At 42.4% G+C, this 22,856-nt stretch overlaps 1 protein-coding gene across 1 annotated transcript in view; it reads left to right on the top strand.

Moving 5' to 3' along the window:
- Positions 1–16,916, top strand: part of LOC115638327 (gamma-parvin-like) — a 38,656-nt gene extending 21,740 nt beyond the window's left edge. The window contains 6 exon segments of the mRNA XM_030539927.1: positions 767–860; positions 7,754–7,785; positions 7,787–7,824; positions 10,129–14,760; positions 14,867–15,080; positions 15,893–16,916. Coding sequence (XP_030395787.1) covers positions 767–860; positions 7,754–7,785; positions 7,787–7,824; positions 10,129–10,208 — 244 coding nt within the window. The 3' untranslated portion in view covers positions 10,209–14,760; positions 14,867–15,080; positions 15,893–16,916.
- Positions 16,917–22,856: the final 5,940 nt, after the last annotated feature.

Genomic DNA, 22,856 nt, shown 5'->3' with positions numbered 1-22,856 from the left:
AGAGTTCACACTGCATCATCTGTGAAGATGGGTGCAGCCTGCTCACTACAGTGAGGAGGTGTGGAACTATAGCTCTGTCTCCTCCCACCTCCCTTTGGTGCAGCTGACACCTCTTCGGGCACATGAGTGGGAAGGAAACAGTCCTTATGTTCGCGAGAATGCGGGGATTGTGATTCTCCCATGCCTCTGAGTAGGGTGAACCAAGTGGAAGCAGATTGGGATGGGGAAGTTCCTTGTGCTCTTTTCCTTCTTGGCATGCATATGAAAAGGTGGGGAAAGTCTAGACTATAACTGGCACTTAACTGCAACCATTCAAATCTTTGACATAATAATAATTCCAGTGGCTGCATGTATGGCTGGGGACTGGAGTATTAATTACCGAGAATGGAGTTTTTGAAGGGATTGCTACCAGGAACCTAGAATGGAATTTCCTTTTATGTAGTGATACCTATTTATTTTTGTTTGAAATCTGTTCAACATGAGACATTTCAGAAAGGTCATTTGTATTGCTATCCTCCACACAGTGTTACATTCCTACTACAGTAATAGGAGGTTTATGAGCCTTATACAGATAGAAATGACATTCTGTGTACACATTGGGATTAAGGAAATAAATCACTAGATTGTGTAATTTATACTGTATATTCTCAATTCTTTCCTAGAACAACATTTATCTCTTTGAGTAAAATTCTTTGAATCTCTTTTTCCTGGCTTTGGTAAAAGCAATTTAATAAAATACTCAGATGATTCTTCTTATAGTTTGCAGATGGAGTTATCTTGCTTTGTTAATTGGACAGCTTGGGGGGTATTTCCTGAATTTAAGGGAGTTCTTCCTGACCCCAAATTGTGCTACGGAAATGGTAGGTTATTATTTATTTACTTAAGCCCTGGTCCTGCAAACACCTTCCATGTACTTTATACACATGATTAGCCCCATTTTCAATAGTATCTGTGATTTCAATGTGTAAAGTTAATCGCATGAACAAGCATTTGCAGGATAGCAGCTTTAGACGATGCACAAGAGTGCTCTAAGCATGTTATAATCTAATTACAAAAAAAAGTCCCTGCCCAAAGTCTGTACTGGAATCTACCATGATCCTACAAAATGAAAGCAAATCATTATTTGCATTTGTTAACCAGACAAATGCATTGAATTCCAAGTGCTTTAAATAAACATCTGTGTTGCATGGGTTGGAATGCGAATGCAATATTAGATCAACAGCTTCTTCATTTAGTCACACAGGTGACACAGCAAGGGTAGGGGCCACAAAGATTCCTTCACGTTGTCCCACAAATGTACCTCAACCCTAACTTGATGGAACCATTGCTAAGGATCCCTGTAGACAAGGTAACTTTTCTAAAAGTTTCCTGCTATTGCTAACAATTCACCTGACCCTAGTGCACGCTGCCTGTCAAATACCGACCCTGTTTTAAAACTCTGCTAATTAGATTTGGGGGGGAAATAATTTGAATTGAATCAAAATGAAAGTTTTCCATTTTCCGTGCCCTGTTCCTTTTCTTTCTCCACTATTTTTTTTGCTCTGATTCAATTAAATTGGAAACAAAACATTTTATTTTCAAATCACTCTGAAGAAAAAAAATCAGTAAAACCCATGAGAAGTTTGAAGAAAGCAACATGTTTGTGTTTTGTTCAAAGGTTTTGTAGAAATAATTCCTATTCTTTTGACCAGCCCTGTTAGTTAATGATATCTAAACAACTTTCTTGTGAGGAACGTAGATATCTCCATTTTTTGGAGGTAAATTGCAGAGTAAGAAATGGCAGAGTTGGTATTAGAATCCAGGACTACTGACTCCCAGGCCTAGCCTCTAACCATTGGACCCCGCCCTCAGAGAGGAATCCATTGGGGCTGTGAAGCACTCCGCTGTGATTATATCTGACAAACTTTCATTTTAGCAAAGTTAACCCCAGGTTCTACTTTTGGTCAAAGCATTATTTACTTAGTTTTTTTTCCTGTCTTATACCCTGAGTGATATAAATTCTACCTACTGTAGCTCAGAGACTTTATTTCAATTTAAAACAATCCTCCCAAATCCCTTGTGTACTTAACTCCCCCACATTTTAGACATTAATTGGTAGCAGTAGAACTAACAATGTAATCTTCCACTGCAGAACTCCTCTGAGATTTAAAACATGACATTCCTGTTCTAAACGTGGTGACACTCAGCCATACCATCAGGATCATTATTGTGTATCGTCTTTCACTCAGTTGAAAGCTGATAGTTCAAAGCCAGTAGATACAGTCTGTGTATCTTGGGCAGAGGGAATTGGAGTGGATGCTAGTGAGGGGGGAAAAACACTGAAAAATAAAGGAAATCAATATTCGGATATTAAGCCAAAGCCCTAATATTGGGACGTTCTGGTCACTCTAGTGGGAATGCAGATGGATAGAAGAAAGGGAGGGATTCAGGGACAGAGGATGAGCAGGAGCAGAGGAGGAGGGGAAAAGGGAGCAGGAATTAGGATGAGGGGGCGGTTTGTAGATCCAAGGCCAGACAGGCTACATGTGATCACCTAATCTGACCTCCTGTATAACACAGACCATAGAACTTCCCCCAAATAATACCTAGAGTATATCTTTAGAGACAATGGTTTCAATCTGGGTCACAGACCCCTGGGATTTTGCAGACTATGTTTAAGATTTCCAAAGGGGTCTGCACCTCCATTCAAAATTTTTTAGAGGTCTGGAAATAGAGAAGGTTGAAAACTATGGTTTTAGAAAAAATATCCAATCTTGATTTAAAAATTGTCAGCGATGGAGAATCCACCATGACCCTTGGTAAATTGTTCAATGGTTAATTACCCTAATTGTTAAACATTTATGTCTTATTTCCAGTCTGAATTTGTCTAGCTTCAACTTCCAGCCACTGAATCAGGTTATACCTTTCTCTGCTAGATTTAGGAGTCCATTATTAAATATTTGTTCCTCATGTAGGTACTTATAGACTGTAATCAAGTCTCCCTTAACCTTCTCTTTGTTGAGATAAATAGACTGAGTTCTTTGAGTCTATCACTATGAGACAAATTTTCTAATCCTTCAGTCATTCAACCTTCTCCAATTTATCAACATCCTTCTTAAATTGCGTGCACCAAAATTTGACACAATATTCCAGCAATGGTCACATCAGTGCCAAATAAAGAGGTAAACAACCTCTCTGCTCAACTTGATGTTCCTGTGTTTATGCATCCCAGGATCACATTAGCTCTTTTGGACACAGTGTCACACTGGGAGCTCATATTCAGCTGATTATACACCATGACCCTCAATTCTTTTTCAGAGTCACTGCTTCCCAGGATAGGGTCCCACATCATGAAAGCATGGCCTACATTCTTTTCTCCTAGGTGTATATAATCACATTTAGCAGTATTAAACACATATTGTTTCCGTGTGACCAGTTTACCAAGCGATCCAGTTTGCTCTGAATCAGTGACCAGTCCTCTTCAATATTTACCACTCCCCCAATTTTTGTGTCATCTGCAAACTTCATCAATGATGATTTTGTTTTCTTCCAGGTTATTGATAAAAATGTTAAATAGCACAGGGCCAAGAACCGATCCATGCAAGGCCTACTGGAAACACATCCATCAATGACAATTCCTCATTTACAGTTGCATTTTGAGATCTATTGGTTAGCCAGTTTTTAATCCATTTAATGTGTGCCATGTTCATTTTATATCGTTCTAGTTCTTTAATCAAAATGTCATGCAGTACCAAGTCAAATGCCTTACAGAAGTCTACCATGTCAACACCATTACCTTTAACAACTCAACTTGTAAACTCAGCTAAAAAGATATCAAGTTACTTTGATTTAATCTATTTTCCATAAAACCCATGTTGATTTCCATTACTTACTTTACCCTCCTTTATTCTTTATTAATTGAGTCCTATATCAGCTGCTCCATGATATTGACTGATATCCATGTCAGGCTGACATGCCCTATAATTACCAAGGTCATTCTGTTTACCCTTTTAAAAGTGGGTATAACATTAGCTTTCTTCCAGTTTTTTAAAACTCCCTAGTGCTCCAAGACTTATTGAAAATTAACATTAATGGTCCAGCGAAGTACTCAGCCAGCTCTTTTAAAATCCTTGGATAGAAGTCATTTGGCCTGCTGACTTAAAATGTCTAACTTTAGTAGCTTCTGTTTAACATCCTCCAGAGAAATTAGTGGAATGGAAAGAGTGTTATCTTCACCATATGAAGAGACTATATCATCTGTTCCCGCCCCCCAACCCCATATAGACAAATATTTATTGACCCCTTCTGCCTTTTCTGCATTGTTATTGATATTTCTACCAGTTCCATCTAGCAATGGACCAATACTATTGTCGGATTCTTTTGTTTTCTAATATATTTTAAAAAATCCTTCTAATTGTCCTTAACTCTGCTGGCCATATTTTTTCCTGTGCCCTTTGCTGTCTGTTATCATTTTTTCTACAATTCCCAACTTCTGATTATTTTCATTACTATTAGATTCCCCATTATTCCATTTTTTTTTACTACACATACACACACACTCTCCTCCTCTCCCTCTCCCTTCCCCTTTAAAACCAATCACTGTTTTAACCAGCATTGGCTCTTCCTTGATTGTGGCTTCTCTGCCATCTAGTAAGATTTTCTTAAATGATTTCCAATTATCAGTCACATTTGTCTGATTAAATTCTTCCTTCTAGCTGATTTAGCTCATAATTGTTTTCAGCTTGTGAAATTGGCCCCATTAAAGAACCAGGTGTATATATGAATGGTCTGGACTTTATTCTGCTTGCAAGTCATGATTGCTTGTACTAAGCTACCACTAATTTTAGTTTTGTGATCAGTTTCCTCTTTATCTGTTAGGAGAAGGTCTATAAAGAATTCTCCTATGAAGGCTGCAACACTTTTTTTTTTTTTTTTTTTTTTTTTTTTTTTTTAGGAAATGGTCATATATAATTTTTATAAATTACAGGGATGTTTTAGTACTGGCAGCATGAGATCTCCAGCATATGTCACGCCAGATTGAAGTCCCTCATAATCATGCAGCTTATTTTCCTACACATTATAGATAAGTGCAAAGGAGGTGGTTATCCTGTTCCTAACACTGATTTGGTGATCTATAGCAGACACCAACTGTTACTCCATCTGTATGTTTATCTGTTAGGACATTAATCTGGAAGCACTGAAGATCATTTTCTTCTAAGTTATCAGTGGTATCGGAAACAGGTAATGTCACTGTTGACAACGGAATGCCATTCTCCCTCCCCTTTTCCCTACTTGATCCTTCCTAAATAGGTTATAACCATTGATTTTAATATTCCAAATGTGAGAATCATCTCACCATGTTTCAGTAATGCTAACTAGATCAAATGTCTGGTCATGAACTGAGCAATTTCAATTCCTCTTGTTTATTACTCAGGCTCTAACATTAGTGTATAGGCAATTCCATAATTTCTTCTCTTCTTGTCCTGATTAATTTTGTTTTCAACATCTCAATTTTGTGCTGAGTGCTCATATCTTCACTATTTTTACCCTATTCGTTAGCTCCCTCCTGAATTACTTTAGCAGCCTGTCCCCGAAGTGATTGGTTCCCCTACTACTGAGTGGAAGCCATGCAAAGTAATAATCCCCACTCCCCCTAGAAAGTGGATCAATATTCCACAAAACCAAACCTATAAGCACTTACCTAGCCAGCAATTCACTTCCAGAATCTTCTGCCATTTTGTCTTCTTTCACTCATGGACAGAAGGATCTCAGAGATCACTTGGACATTCTTCTTCAGAACACTTCCATGTTCCCAAAGTCATCTACTGTCTGCAAAATATCCCGCAATACAGTGTTATTAGTTCCAATAGGCATCATCAACAATAGTCAACTTCAGAAGCCGATGCAGTCTTAGAGTGGTGTCTCATTTCTTGGCTTTAGGAAATCATCACACTGTCCTGTGTCTGTCTGTCCCTTGCAAAGTGTTCTTTGATTCTTCCGAGTATGAATCTCCAACAAGAATAATCTATCTACCTCGGACAGTTGGAGACCTCTTTGCAAACAAGTTTGACCATGATCTTCTGCCTCTGGTAATTACGAACTGCCAGGCTTCCTCTCTGACTTCTTCTCTTTTTGATTCCTCGGTGACCAGCTCCGTTCTTCCTTGAACCTGGGGTAACAGTGGTTTCCTGGACTGGGCTGTTTAGGACCTCCTCAGCTTCTCTGATATCTCAGTAGTATCTCTAACTTGCCCCTCCAATCCAAGAATCTTTTCTTCCAGCACAGCCACCAGATTGCACTTCATGCACATGAACTCCCTTCTGTGTTCAGGCAAGAAAGAGGACATGTCAGATGATAGAGAGGAAGAGATGGGGACAAAGACAAACTAGTGGCATGGGGCAGAAGAGTCTATAACCACTAGCGTAGACTTTTATCCAAGACTTCTCATATTTCCAACTTTCTATCCGGCTGGAAATGCTGAACAGTATTCCAGTGCTTTTGGTTCCATCTGGAAGTGCAGAAAGATGAATGTACTCCCTTTATCCAAACCAGTTTGCCTATCAGTAGTAAATGTCAGTATTGTGTCTTAAGATTTATATAAAAGATCAGCATTCTACCTTTATGTGGAAGTCTCATGAACTTGCTGAGGGGAACATCTGATGCTCCTCACCCAGTGACTTCATTAAACAACCATTTTATTTATTCATCCCAGGGTAAACAGTTTGTAGCTCTGTATAATCGTTTCATTTTCCTTGTCTGCCATGGGTTTGAAGAAGAATCTAAACCTAGTTTCAAACTTTCGGTCATTGTTATCTGTAAATCACAAAACCAGGTGGAACATAAAGGTACCACTTTAGTTCAGAATAAAATATAGCTCTTGCTCAGCTTATGCATGGTAGGACGTAAGTGTGTAACATAGGAGAGGTAAAAAAAGCACAGCATGCCTGCACAGTACCACGGTACCTCCTGAAGGAAAAAACTGATCAGTAGCAAGTAGAATGGCTAAGGAAGCAATTTAAGTTTTTGTTTTTGTTTTTACTTCATTAAAGGAATAGTCTGTGACAGAACCTAAATAGACAACCTGCCTTTAGTATGTTAAAATCAAGAGGGGAATGGGATCTGGATTTTAACTGTAAATAAATAAAAATCATCAGCTTTGTTCATTTTGTAAAGTCACTTATGAATGAATTCATGCATTTGCAATGTTGTTTTCCTGATGGGAAACAGCCAAGAAAGGACAGTACAAAAGATTGAAAAATACTTGATCCTTGAAATGTCCTTAATATCTCAAGTGTGATATCCATAATGATATCATCAGTATTATTTAATATGCATGTAGACCTTTGTATGTTAAAACATTACTCTAATGTTCACATTTACAGCTGTTCAGAAAATGTCAAACCTTTAGGATTTTAAATGAAAAATAGAATACTTTCTGCAAAATTCATTTTATGTTAAAAATTCCCTATGTTTTTATCAAACTTTTAATTTTTGGGACTCTCATTAATGCAGATTTTCAGAAAATTTTTAAATGAATTGATCTTTTCTTTGCGTCCCTTCTCATATAATTTTTAAAGGAAATTTGGTATCTATTTTTCTGATTTGGTAATTGATAGAAGTGATTATAAGCTTTCCACCGAACTAAGAGAGTATGAAAAAATGTTGGAGCAGCAATGCTAACTCCCCATTTTAACTACCAAAAGAATAATGCATGCACATAAATATATTTGGCCAGAGTTCACTTTCTCTTTCATTAATCTCTTCTGATCAACAGCTTCACAATGTTAACCTTGCAGTGGCTTTGCTGCGATGGAGGTCTTCTAGAGTTTCCTGTCAATGCTGAAGGTGAGTCATAACATAGTATTTGTTCCGGAAGAGAATGATTCTTGGTCTGATTCATGAAAAGCTAGGATAATCAGCTAGAGAATCTCCTCAACATGACAACCGCGTGTTTCATAACATTTCCTTTGCTACACATCTCCTGTATATATCTCATATTTAACACTAAAAAAAGTTCTGTTTGTACAATACCCACAGTTTGGTAAGTTAACACCATTGAAACCAAGAATTGGGTCTAAGATACATCAGTAGTTGCTGAAATTACCATGTAGGAGTAAGTGTGTGACCTCATTGCCAAAATTAGGATGTAAATGGATTAGTAGATTTTTAGAGACAGAAAGGAACCATTATGATCATCTAGTCCAAGCTCCTAAACAACATAGACTATTCAATTTCAACCCAGTCATTCCTGAATGAAGCCCAACTTACTGTTGCTGAACTAGAGCATAGATTTTAGAGAGACCTCAAGTCTTATTTAAAGATGTTTAAGTGACGGGCATTTACCATGTTCCCCAGAAAGCTGTTCCAGTGTTAAAAACGTCATCTGTTTCCCCAGTTGGGTAGTCCACTCATGGACAAGATTGGGGTATGTGTACACATGAACATATGGAGAGGTCATCTATCTTTACCTATATTCCTATTGGGAACCAGGAAGTGGGGCGAGCAGAGACCACCCCCTGCTAAAGGACCACCCCACTCCCCAGCCTAAGGGGAGGATCCACAGGGCCTGGAAACAAAATAATTCAGGGGACAACTAATGAAATAACAGGGATGAGAGTGAGGTCAAAGGGTCAGACAAAGGTAACCTGATGGGGACACTGAGCAGAGAACCCTGGACAGCGCCCACTGCTCCTCGAAGGCATCAAGTGAGCCAGTGAACGCCACACCAGAAGAAACTCTGCCTGGATGCATGAGTGGATGGAGGACTGGAAATAGGCCCCACAGTCACAGGAGACCCATCGGTCAACCTCCTCTCCTTGGTTTTATAGATGGCCATTTTAGCCAGGGCCAGGAAGAGGCTGACCAGGATGTCCTGTGGCTTTGTGGGTCCCGGTTGGGAGTGCATAGATAAAGAGGTGAGGTGAAAAGTGCAGCCAGAGCATAAGAAATATTTGTGAGGAGGCGGAATAGGGGTTGCAACCTGGTGCACTCCAAGTAATGTGCTCCAAGGTCTCCCTCACACCGCACAAGGGGCATGTGTCCGGGACTATAGGCATAGGTATCTTTACCTATATTGTTGGGTAGAGCCAATCAAAAAATGGAAGGTGTGGGAATTATAAAAAATGTTGGTTATTTTTTTCATTAACATTTTGTTTTGGATGGTTTTTTCCAACCAGCTCTACTCATGGGTAGCTGTCATTAATGTCAATATGAGTGATTTATGAGCATGCAGAGAAAAATTGGAGCCTTCATGCCCTATATATGGAACTTGGATTTCAGTGAACCATTCTAGTTAAACTGGGAAAGCCAAATCTGTGAAAGCCTCTGGGTATACCTTTTCTATGAGTGGGTTAAAAGCATTTGCCATCCATTTATCTAAATGTGGAGGATTGCCTCAAATAATGTCTACTGTTGATTAATGTGTATCATTTATGTACAGCTACGTAGGCCAGATCCTCAGCTGATGAGTATTGGTGCTTAATGGAACTACACTGTTTACACCAGCTGAAGATCTGGCCTACTGGTCTATGTTCTGTACAAAGCGATACATTTACATTACTTTAAGAGGAGCAGCAAGCCTGTCTCTCATCGTGTGGAAGAAGTGGTAGTTTGCATACATATTGATGTATTAACTAGCTAAAACCTTTGTCAAACATGCGTTGAGGTTCCTTAGCGGTACCTCGTGTACTTCCAGAATATGGATGTTAGCAGCTGAAAACTGCAACCTTCAAAAAGCAGGAAATACACACCACAGAACAAAAAGCAAACACTACAAAGCCAGGAAATGAAGAGTTAAGGCAATGTCTGCTACTATTCACATTATAATAGAATCACAAAAATACAGTTATCAAGTCTTATTAAATTATCTGCTCTGCAGTCTGCCAGTGAAGAATTGTTTCTTATTGTGTATTACTGATCCTTATTTCAATGTGGTACAGTGGTAAAGGACCCTTTTTCTTCTTCTAACTCATTTAAGAAATCAAGAATATCTGATAGCTTTACATTTCCTGTTTTGGTTCTTGATTTAGTTAGATTGTAATTTGGGAAAAGAGAAGGATTACCTTCAGTGCTTTGACATTTGCAGTCTTTCTATCTCAAGGATTTCTAATGTTTTCCCAGCAGGCTTGTTTGTTTCTTCTGTATCCACAGATGTCGTGAACAGAGATATGAAGTCTACATTGCAGGTTTTGTACTGCTTGTATTCCAAATACAAGACCAAAGAAACATGAAGAGTGAAACCAAGAACTAGATTTTCTTGCTATCATATTCTGGGTTTAATTTTCAATCCCTAGCTGTATGTTTGCCACTTTGCACATGTCCACACCCAATATGACACTTGTTGCATTAATATGCTTTGAAGAGCATGTATGCATGCAAAGTTGCAGTTATATAACTTGCACTATCTATAATAAAAGTGTATGTGTATTCAGGGACCAGTGTTTTCTGCTGTTCCCTGGCTGGGAATTTTGCCACAGAACAGAATCCACCCCTTGCTTCATCTAAGGCCCCAAAAAGCTGTAAAGACTAGTCAATGTGCTTACCCCAGCCCCTGGCTTCAACCCCTGGCTTTTTTACCAGAGAGGAAGCTAGAAGTCATTTTTAGAACTTTGCACCTGTACTTGCACTGAGGTGGCTGCAGCACCATGATGGAATTGGAGTCCATAAGGGGGCTTGAAGCCCATAATCTAATAACTCCTATACTACGTTTTCAGGCAGGATGATGAGGATAATAATTTTTAAAAGTGGCTAATGATATGAAACTTGGCAAGATGTGAAATGTCTGAAAAAATCTGCTTGCTTGCCTGCCTGCCTCTTAAAATACATTTACATTGGAGAGATTGAGAACCCTATGCAGGCCATCCACTGTACACTATTGTGGATTTCTCCCAGTCCTCTGCACCTCCTACAAAACCATGAAAGAGCCCCCTTATTTGCCCTTTAATCTAGCATAAGATTGTGGCCTACTGCACCCCTCTTCTCCCTGCAACTCTTGTGCACCTACACATGGCCAGCCTGAATACTAGTCTCTGCACTACCTAAGTGCAAGGGGAGAGGCTAACGTAACTCCACCTTCCCCCTTACAAGGGTGCATGGGAGGCTGGGTTGGGTGGCTCATTCTATGCCTCTAACACTCAGAGTCCAGCACTAACGGGAGTTTATAAAACCTGTTTTTAGCTGCCAGTTCTTGATTGTGGAGTCTGAAAGAGATCCTTAGATGGCAATATTGATAAATCTTCAAGTTCTGGCTTTGACAAGTTATAATTATGCAAAACTACTAAAGAGAAGAGTTCCACAAACTGCCATGAACATCGTAATCCCATTTGCATTGGCAATAATTATCAAGATACATTTTACAAAGGAAAATCCAATGTTTGGTGCCAAAAAGTTACCAAAAAAGAGCATCCTGCTTCAGTAGTAAAAGTTAAATAAATAGCTATTCCAAAAGATTTGTATCTGATGTACATTCTTAGGGTTATCTCATGTATGAATCTGTGAAGGTATCTTGTGTTACTCTCCTGGTGGGCTCCAAACATCTGATGGGGGAAGAACTTAAAAGTTTGTGTTCTTTATTCACTGGTACTTTTACCAGAACATTACATGAAGATTAGAACACTGATAGATTACTGAGAATAAAGAAATAGAATGTCCGTCACAGAGGGATTTAATGACTCTGGGGACTGGTACTATGATATAGGTACAGGCTTTTGCTATTAAGTAATTGTTTAGAATCCAGCCCATGTTGCTAGTGACTGGAAGTCATTACTAGATGATGTATATTTCGTGGCCTATGTGAAATGAGTTGGTGATCTCAGTCCAGTTAGCTAGGCAGTAGTCTGTATCACACAAATGACCCTTTCCTACTTTTAACATCCCTATTTTACAGATGGAGAAAATGAGGCACAGAAAGGTTAGCAAGTTAGTGCAGAGACCAAGAATATGACCCATCAGTGCTGGCTCACAATCCCTTCCTCCAGGAAGCACACCTTCAAATTTTCCCTTTTCTTTTCTCCAAAACATGTCTGTCCATTAACCATGTCCCCTCCGTCACCAGTTCAAGAGTGCAATTCCCGCAGCTGATCACATAAAAGCTCTTCAAATGTGTTATTCTGAAATGAATGAAGGATGCTCCCTGTCTTGAAAATTGGAGATGGTCCTGATTTTGGAACATTTTGCACTCTTTCATAAAAGGGAAGTTCCAATAAATAATGGAATGGAAGGTGGGGGTGGAGGGAAGGCAAATATTTAGATTTCATCTCATAGCATTTAAAATCTTGTGGTCTGATCCTCAGCTGGTGTAAATAAATACAGCTCTTTTGAGAACAATGGATCAATTTATGCCAGATAACTATCTAACTCCTGAATAGGTGGATGGACTATGTTCTCCTTTCCACCTCATGTTCTCGTAATCCCTTTTGTAATGAGTAATCTTTTTATTTTTACTGTATGTTTTCAAAAGGATGATGACTAATGTGGTTGAATCAGTAACTTTAAAATAGAGGTTGAAAATGAATATTTGAATGTGTCTTTCACACTTTGAGCCAATTCATAATGTGTATGATGTCTTGGAATACTTTGATAAGCATGGGTCTGATCATAAAAAACCTATGTCTGATTCATAAAGCATAGTAATCCATCAGACAGCTACCCATTCCATAATTTCCTAGAGAAGTATGTACAAGTGCACTACCTATGTATGGAACATAGTCATAGATTTGTCATGGGTTGATTAGTAAATACAGAGTGACAGTGCTAAAGCACATATTCCATCAGCAGGGAACTGTGGAAAGGAGAATTATTTATTATTATTCTAAGATGTTATTTGTGCCTGGCACAACCAGGACAGACTTGTTCCCTTTTTTCTCTTATGATTATCAGTCAATAGAAGAAAAACAAGCCTGCTTGTTCTGTATTAACTGTTAAATGTATCGTGACATTTTAAGTATACCATGATATGTCCATATTGAGGCATTCAGTTGCCTTGCCATATAATTAAATATACAAATGAAACTGTTGTGTAATTTTTAAATCCTAGAAATTAAAGCATTCCCTAAGGGGAGAATTGGGTGTGCTACTAGAATTCTAATCTATTCTGTTTTCATTACACCATATAAGTAGGCATATAAATTGAATTATGATGGGTTGAAGACTGGCAAGTATTTCTAAGGAGCCAATGGCTCTGAGTCTATCAAATAATTTTAGAAGACAGAAAAAATATTGCACTGTGCTATTAAATATTCAACAGGTGATCCAAGATGCTGCTAGTAGGGTGAATGCTAAACAATTCACCCCATGCAAGGTGTTATCAGCTTGTTATATTGTCCTCATTTTAAAGATAGGTACACTGAGGCAGAGAAGTGACTTGTAAGTAGCTACACAGTGAGCCATCAGTGAAGACTGAGCAGTACTGACAGGGTCCTAAGCCTCACTCCTACACTTATTCCTTTAGGTTGTATTGTCTTTCAAGCAGATGTACTGTCTAGCAGACAGCGGAAGAGAAGAGCAGCACTGGGAAGAGAATCTCTGAGGACAGGAATGTTGGCAGCAGGCCCAGTTACCCAACGCGCACTCAGTGCACTTGCACAAGGCCCCCATCTTGTGGCAGCTGGGACTTGTGAGCCAGGAAAGGGGCAGGGCATTGTAGGGGGTGAAGGGCAGAGGAGGGTTCCCTCTGCCTCGTGTGGCAAAGCCCACAGGCTGGAGCAGGGAATCAGGCCAGACCCATGGGACAGGAGCCTATGGGTGATTGCAGCCAGGCAGGCTTACTTTCCAACACCTCAGGGGCCTCCATCCTATGGGGCAGGACCTTAATGTCTCCCATCCCCCCCAGGGGCAGAGAAGATGCGCAGAGGCTTGATTTCCATTGTGCATAGGGCCTCAAAATTCTTTAATCCGGGCACTGGCTGGCAGGAGGCCTGTGGAAAGAAGCACTGATGGAAAGGTGGAGTTACTGTGATGCACTGATTGTAAGCTTTAAGCACAGGATACAGTGCAGGTCCAAAAGCATCTAGACTTGTTATAGAATCAAAAGGAAAACAAATAGGCATAACTAATTTGAATACAGCAGGCTCTGTAAAACTCATAAGATCGGGATTCCTGGCCCTCTACAAGACAGGAATTCAATCATCTTTCCTAAGAGCTACTTCCTATGGGACTCCTTAATCACTTCTGAACTCCCCAGTGTGGGGACAAACTGCAATAGAAACCTCTCCCAGCATGCTTTCCAGGTAGCTGGCCCTTTAAATTTGGGAGCAACAAGCAGCTGTAGTCCTAAAATGACCATTATATGTTTGACTGCTGAAGGCAAGCACCTCTTTTCCTTCTGGAGTAAGTATTCTTTTTTCTCCTTTTCTAATTCTTGAAGAGATGGTTTGTCCCCAGAGTTACCTGCCACCACCTCGTTAGCAACGAGGCTTTAAACCTTAGACATCAGTTTATCAAAGTTTCCCTTCCCCCTGAATTCAGAAGAAAGATACAACTTCATTGCTCTAAGGACTAATAGCTGTTCTGAGTTTTTGCATGCTTTATTTTTCAAGGAATTTATTTCAGAATTAAAAATAAGTGGTGATATTATTAGGGAGGCTGCAGAAAACAAAGCAGAAGAAAGGCCTTGCTACATGGTCTCCTCTATTGATGCAGAGGTTGGTGGATCTCACACGGAAGCTCAGATTTCCAGAGGGGACACAAAGAGAGAGAGAGAGACTAGACTGGGGATTGAAGTGAATCATAATTCAGGAGCATCGCTGAAGATTAAAACCCAAGGAGATCTTTTTCAGCCAGCAGGTTGTTGAATCTGAAATTGAAAATAAAAATCTAATTTTCCCTCCTTTGTACTTTGGTTTAAAAAACATCAGAATACCTTTTTTTCATTGATTGTTTTTGTTCACAGCCCAGTGACTGCAGGCTCCCAAACTTGGGTTTTCTCTCACCCCATTAAAACAAGTGTGTCCTGAGCCCCTCAACTTCAGCAACTAAGCAAAGTGGAAGACTTTAAGGATTTCATCCAGAGACATTTCTAGAGAGCCTTTCTCAAATTAAAATCTATGACATCTCACCCAGCTAGGTGGAAAAGACCCATAGCCTCTGAAATTATATGAAACAAGGTAAGTATTAAGTACAGTAGGCCAGAAAATGATTTTTTTCTCAATGGAAAATTTGGAATTTTTGGTGAAAAATTAAAAATAAAAGTATTTTGATTCCAAAATAATGCCTCATGGGTACCCATGCTTCAGGCTCTCCTTCTGCTCTATAGGCTGGGATTCCTGGTCACACTACATCTCCCATGATGCACCATGGTCTCCCTCTTGTTGAGGGGTACATCATGGAAAGTCATATGACTGCAGTGCATTATGGGAGATGAAGTCTGGCTTAGGAGCCTGATCCATAGAGAAGAATGGGAGCATGAAGCAACTGAACCGCAACTCTGGTGAGGCACTGCAGTGGCATTTCAGGAAAAAAATATTTCCGGTTCTGAGTATTCATTTCTTTGACAAAAAATAAAAAATTTCCATGGCCATTTTTGGTGAAAATTTTTAGTTACAAACCTTATTTTCCATCAAAAACCTGCTTTGATAGAAAATTTACATGAGCCCTATTCTGTATCTTCAACATGACTTGTGTGCCATCGCACTCCAATGGATGCAAATTTATTCCTGGTTTTGGATGTCTCAAAGGACTACCCAAACCATTACGCATTAGCCCTGGCTAACTTCAGGGTTATCAAAATTGAATGTTATCTGTCCATGCCCCATCATAGTAGATCTAAGTCATGTCTTTCATATGACATATGGTGGGGATGGGAATGGGAGGCTCGTGGATCACATGAGAAAGCAAATAGATTCCATTTTGGTTTTACCTCATGATTCAATGTAATTAATACCTCTGGTCTCAAACATTTTTTCTCTGTATTTGTCAGCTTTTATGATGGACTTCATATTACTTTAATGGTGGTGAATGTAATTGGCTGAACACCCTTTGAGACTGAAGCCCCCAGTTTACCACCAGGACACTTAAAGCTCAGGTAATGGCAGTGCAAACTCCCTTCCTGATGCCCTAGAAAATGAATGTACCTCAAATCAGTATTGGTGAATCCAACTATTTACTTACCTACAGGAATAGCCCCAGTAATGGACTAGTTGGAATGATAAGAAGGCAGTTCTGGCTCATGCTCCCTTAGTCCTTCATGGTTCTGATAAGATTGCTGACTGGGTGTGTTGTAACAGATCGCTTTCAAGGGTATAGAAAAGAATAGCATTGTTATGGAAGTGCTTTGTCTAGGATGCTTTGCCATGAAGCTAGAAGGTTGGAAATTGCTGTTGAAACTCCTTTTCAGTGGATCCCCACAGCAGGAATTTTGACTCTGGCCCATCTCTAATTGAGAACCCATGTAAAACACATACCTTGTACTTTCCACAGAGCAGATGGTGCAACAGGCTTTACTGACTGCAGTCAGTAAAATAACAGATTGTCTAGAAAAGTTTGTTCGCTCTTGGCAGACAGTTGAATCTAGAGTGAGGCATGTTGCTTAAGCTTATTATACATTTCAGCAAAAGTGGGCAGCCAGTGAAATTTTTGTCATTGGCTTTACTGAAAGCTCCTTAAACTAAAAGAGAGAGATGTTGGAAATCGATTCATGTTAAAAGATTTGACCAACTGTTGGATGTATGTGTGTGTGCCCCCTTTGGAGAAGACTTGTGGTATTGTGAGTAGAAAAGACATTTTTGTATGTGTGGGACTAATTTACTTGCCAGACTTTTTTTTATTTTTTAAGTATAGTGGAAACCTCTTACTCCTAGTGTGTCATGTTTCAAAAGTTTGTAAAACCCATGCTTTGTTTCCAGTAGTGCATATGAGAAAACTGAGCTTTCAAATTTATTAAAAGTTAAGTCATGTATGTAAGCAGAGTCAGGATGAGCGCTACCCTCACATCTGGTGGTGAATTGTAGGGAATGTGGAAAGAATTCCAAGAATTTCAAAGAATGGGGAAAGATTTGCATTGGCATCCACCCTCCACTTAGCATAAGCCCACAGCAGACTGGGCTGGTTATTTTAAGAGCTCTGGGATCCCCAATTTCTTTGTTATTGGGGCAGGAAAAAAAAAGTTTGTCACCCTGATTGTGTGAATGGGGAGCTGTGGGACTGCTTTGTGACAGAGATGACTCAACCTCAGTTGGGTGGTACTTGCTAAACATGGGACATGGGTTCCAAAACCCCATGAAGGGAGAGAGGTTGGGGACTGGTGTGTGTACCTGATGGTATGGGTCCCTTGTGAGGGCCTGGAACACCAATTGCACATCCCCCTCTCTCCACTGTGGAATGTCAGAGTTGATTTTTTATTCCCTTAAGAATCCAGATACAGGTTACTGAGCTGAACTCACTTTTGGCTAATGGTGCACTAGCACTGGGGCTCCCCTACTATGAGCTGAAATTACTGAGCTGAGAGCACTGAGTACTGTGCTAACTAGCGGGGGAGCCTGAAGCTATACTGTGGAACAGAGCAGCTGGCGGAGTGGAGCAGTTGTGGGGACGGCTAGAGCGGATCATGGGACAGCTGGTGGCAGCGGAGCGGCTGGCGGAGCGGAGTAGCTGTGGGAGGGGTGGAGCGGCCTGCAGAGCCAAGCAGTTTGCAGGGACAACTGGAGCAGCTCACAGGACGGCTGGTGGAGCAGAGCAGCTGGTGGAGCGGAGCAGTTTCTGAGGACGGCTGGAGGAGCGGAGTGGAGCGGCTGGTAAAGCGGAGCAGTTCATGGAGAAGGTGGGAGCAGAACCCACGGAGCGGCAGGGCAGTTGGCCCCGGACCACGTAAGGTGCCCCTTTCTACCCAGGCTGGGGGGGGAGGGACCTCTGCAGATAGACTCTCGAACTTTGGGGCTGCACTGACCCAGGACAGAGACTTTTGGATTGTGGGACTTTTGGGACTGTGGGTGATTTGGGGGTTGCTGGACTCAAGAGCCCAGGAAAGAGGACACAGCCCAATTTCCTGGGGTGGGTCTTTGCTCACGGTTTGGTCTATGAACTCTAGTTGAGGTGTTTTCCCAATTTAGTGTTTGTTGTTTATCTCATGTATTAAACCTTTTCTGCTACACCGTGACTCTGTGCTTGCGAGAGGGGAAGCATTGCCTCTTTGAGGTGCCTAGGAGTGTGTGTAAGATTTTCCCAGGTCACTGGGTGGGGGCTAAAGCTGGTTTGGCATTGGGTTATTGAAGCGGAACCCCTGGATACTGAACCTGGCCCTTGTTGCTGCCAACTCAGAAGGGCAGAAGGGTTACATGTATATTAATTCTCTGTCACAAAAGCGATTTTGATTCTTGGAAGGATAGCTAGGTCAGTGCAATTAAGTCTTTAGCCATGTCTGTGCTGGCATGTTTAGCTTTTTAAGAGCTTTCTGTAAAGCTCTACAATGGCAAGAAGCGAGTTGCTGTGCGCAACAAGTTTTATTGATCCTGCATAACCTAGGAAGTGTGCTAATACTCTTGAGCACCATCTACTGTCACATTATCTGTTAAGTGACTCTTATGGAGGCACTAGGGAAAGACAGTGAGCCTGGTCGTTTGGTCTCCCTAATCCTAGGTGAATGCCCTAAGTTCAAGACCCTGCTGCAGTGACTATGTATTTATATATAAAAAGTGGAAAAGCTTCAACAGGAGAGACTGAGAAACCCCAGGCCAGAATACTCTCTAGTTCGGTGGCTAACCAACTCTCTTGAAATGTAGGTGATTGTAGCCAGGTGGGGCACTCACTGCCGCAGCGCCACCTGCTGGTCAGTCTGGGAATTAGCTCATCCACCTCAGGAGTGCCCTCCTCTGGCCGGTTCTTTCCCTGCCCTTACCTGCCCCTCTGCAGTCCCTTTATCCCCACCAGTTCAGGCCCCACATCCCTCCTGGACCACGGTGTCCCTTACCCCATGCCAGTGTCCCCACACTCTGGGTCTCCCCTCCCAGGGGAACCCCAACCCCCTATACCCACCTTGCCTCAGTGGCTACTGCCAGTCATCATCGAGCCCCTTCTCTCAGAGGCAAACTACAGTCTGAAATGGTCACTCATCACTGGCAAGGAGGTTGGACCTGCTGCCTTTTCTTGCCCTCACTGCCTCCCTCCAGCTCTAGCACCTCCTCAAGCCTTCACTCAGGTGGAGCTACAAATAGTCAATCAACCTTGCCTCTGGTGCAGAGCGGGACAGGAAACAAAGTCACGCAGCTCCAACCTGCCCTCAGGTGGGGCTGCAAACAAAGTCAGTTAACTCAAGCTTTCCTTCAGCTAGCCTGAGGGATGGGGAGACTGTCACCCACCACTTGGGTGGCAGGGGGGATGGAGGCCCTCCCCTTCCCCTACGTCCCAGCCCAGGGCCCTAAGGGTGGTGGAGGAGTCTGCCACCACATCAGCGAGTATCCAAACCGCAACACGTTGACTCACCCTCTGCCAGCATTGCAGCCAGACAGTGGTCTACTACCCCATGGCCACTTGCACTCTCCCCATCCAAGGGTACCTGCTGGTCTGGTGAGGTAAGGTGATCGGCGGGGGCCTCAGTTGCCAGCAAAAGCTCTGCCAGAGTTGGGCCAGCCAGTGGTCCGGGCCAGTCGTCTGTCTTCTATGGAGTCAGGTTGTCTAGGAGTCCAGGTGGTCCAGTCGTCTGCACTCTGCGGGCCTGTTGCCACCTCACAGCACGAGTGCTTAGGGGACACGTCTGTCCCATCCAGTGGCTGGGCCCTTACTGAGCTTCCAGGTCCCACCTTTATACTTCTGGCCCCACCCCTTGGCTTGCAGGGGCAGAGCTAGGAGGTAAGGCTCCACCTCCTAGAGGGGTTGGAACCACCCTCTTCCTCTGTGTTTGGGAAGGGTCAGTCCACCTCATTACAGTAACCCATGTTCAAATTCCTTCTCACGTAAAGAGCAGGGAGGAACTGAACACTGGTTTCCTAGGACCATAACCTTGGGGCTAAGGATTATAAGGAAGGGCCTCCTCCTCCTCTAGTCATTCTTTACTTCTGTCAAAGTGCCCAAAAGTTTAGGCTTGACTTGGCTTTTTTTGGCTTTTCCATTTGCCAAAAAATATTTAAAAAAAATATAAATTTAAAAAATTGTTTTCAGTTCAACCCAAAGTAAAAATTGTTTACAATTTTTTTGGACTTGTCAGCAAACTGAAAAAAGCCATTATTAGCAAAGCTCAAGTTGATTCCCTGGTTAAAGTTGTGTCAGAAGTTTTCAGGTTAATAGGCGCTTTAAACCTTTATTTTGTAAAAATCTCATTGAAATGACAAAAAGCAAAACGCAGAATACAAACTTTGAGCATGACTTTAATTTTCATTGTTGGCTGATGAAAAATGAATTGATAGAGTGAGCCTAATGTGAGTAAAAAAAATTTTGATGACAAATCTGCAGTGATGCAAACACCATCAGGAAAGAAAACGGAGAATGATTGACGGAACCCCTCCCCCAACTCTATAGCCTAGGGGGAAGTTACTTGAGCTGGGAAAGAGGAGACAAAGGGCTTGTCTACATCACAAAGTTGCAGCGCTGGTGAGGGGGTTACAGTGCTGCAACTTAGGAGGTGTACACATCTGCAGGGCATCACCAGCGCTGCAACTCCCTGTTTGCAGCGCTGGCCGTACTCCCGTTTTGGGTATGTCTACATCTACAATTTTGCAGCGCTGGTTGTTACAGCTGTATTAGTACAGCTGTATAGGGCCAGCGCTGCAGAGTGGCCACACTTACAGCAACCAGCGCTGCAAGTGGTGTTAGATGTGGCCACACTGCAGCGCTGTTGGGTGGCTTCAAGGGGGGTTCGGGGAACGCGAGAGCAAACCGGGGAAGGAGACCAACTTCGCCGCGGTGTGCTCTCGCGTTCCCCGAACCCCCCTGCAAGCCGCAGGGAAGGAGACCTGCTTGCTCGGGGATTCGGGGAACACGAGAGCAAACCGCAGGGAAGGAGACCTGCTTGCACTGGGGTTCGGAGAACGCGAGAGCAAACCGGGGAAAGAGACCAGCTTCGCCGCGGTTTGCTCTCGCGTTCCCCGAACCCCCCTGCAAACCGCAGGGAAGGAGACCTGCTTGCTCGGGGGTTCGGGGAACGCGAGAGCAAACCGGGGAAGGAGACCTGCTTGATTACCAGAGGCTTCCTCAGGTATGCTGGGATACCTGCTTATTCCACGGAGGTCAAGAAAAGCGCTGGTAAGTGCCTACACTTGATTACCAGCGCTGGATCACCAGCGCTGGATCCTCTACACCCGAGACAAAGGGCTTGTCTACATCACAAAGTTGCAGCGCTGGTGAGGGGGTTACAGCGCTGCAACTTAGGAGGTGTACACATCTGCAGGGCATCACCAGTGCTGCAACTCTTTGTTTGCAGCGCTGGCCGTACTCCCGTTTTGTCTCGGGTGTAGAGGATCCAGCGCTGGTGATCCAGCGCTGGTAATCAAGTGTAGACACTTACCAGCGCTTTTCTTGACCTCCGTGGAATAAGCAGGTATCCCAGCATACCTGAGGAAGCCTCTGGTAATCAAGCAGGTCTCCTTCCCCGGTTTGCTCTCATGTTCCCCGAACCCCCGAGCAAGCAGGTCTCCTTCCCTGTGGTTTGCAGGGGGGTTCGGGGAACGCGAGAGCAAACCGCGGCGAAGCTGGTCTCCTTCCCCGGTTTGCTCTCGCGTTCCCCGAACCCCCGTGCAAGCAGGTCTCCTTCCCTGCGGTTTGCTCTCGCGTTCCCCGAATCCCCGAGCAAGCAGGTCTCCTTCCCTGCGGTTTGCAGGGGGGTTGGGGGAACGCGAGAGCAAACCGCGGCGAAGTTGGTCTCCTTCCCCGGTTTGCTCTCGCGTTCCCCGAACCCCCCTTGAAGCCGCCCAACAGCGCTGCAGTGTGGCCACATCTAACACCACTTGCAGCGCTGGTTGCTGTAAGTGTGGCCACTCTGCAGCGCTGGCCCTATACAGCTGTACTAATACAGCTGTAACAACCAGTGCTGCAAAATTGTAGATGTAGACATACCCTAGGACTTCACATCTTAACTCTTCTCATTGCTGTTTACATTTCCATGCAATTTACTACCCTTATTTTTAACTGAGGCCGTGAACCCCCGCAAGAAAATGGTCAGGAAAAAGCTGCCGAAAACTTTCCTCTACCATCCTCCATTTTTAATGTAAGTTAGCAGAGAGCTTATGCAAGGTCACTAGAACGACAAACTCCAATCTTATCCGCCGCAGCCCACTGCCATTTTGAGACACCTGTTGAAAAACAGAAATTACAGGTGCAATCAGAAGGTTTGTTTTTTTGTTAAAGATAGCACAAGGTGAAGGGGTTAGGCTAGAGCACATATTGAAATGCAGTTCGAACAAAGTTTTGTCCTTTCTGTACTGGATAAGCAAGCCATATTAGAAACCTTTCTTGATCTGGAAGCATAATGCAATAACATATAACATGGTGCTGTAACAGAAGTTCCTGATCCAGTATATTATCACACATATGGCAGTAGTGCCTAGAAACCCCAGTTAGGGGCCAGGACACCATTGCACTCTAGGCTTTGTGTAAACACTGAACAAAAAATGGTCCCTGCCCCCCAGAGCCTTAGCTGTCTGGACTATTGAGGCTGCTACAGCTTGTTGCAGGAACAACTAGTCTAAGAACCTGGAGATCCAAATTCTAGTCCCATCGCAGGTTTCGCCATGTAAACAGATTTGTTTCTAAGCAGGAATGTTTGTTTATGGAGGAGTGTGATTTATCTGTGTTGGGTCTGCTTGTATAGAAAATGTCACACTCATCCCAGCATGTTGTGACATCTTCCTATACCAGAGGAATATGTAAACTGTTTCCCAAAGTTAAAATAAAAGTTTACAAGCTCAGCTGAAACAATATTTTTTTAAAAATTGGTTCAAAGGACTTTCAAAGATATT

The sequence above is a fragment of the Gopherus evgoodei genome, chromosome 1, assembly GCF_007399415.2.
Source record: "Gopherus evgoodei ecotype Sinaloan lineage chromosome 1, rGopEvg1_v1.p, whole genome shotgun sequence".
Taxonomy (NCBI): Eukaryota; Metazoa; Chordata; order Testudines; family Testudinidae; genus Gopherus; species Gopherus evgoodei.
Note: the sequence above shows the minus strand (reverse complement) of the source record. Positions and strands in the feature narration are given on the sequence as shown.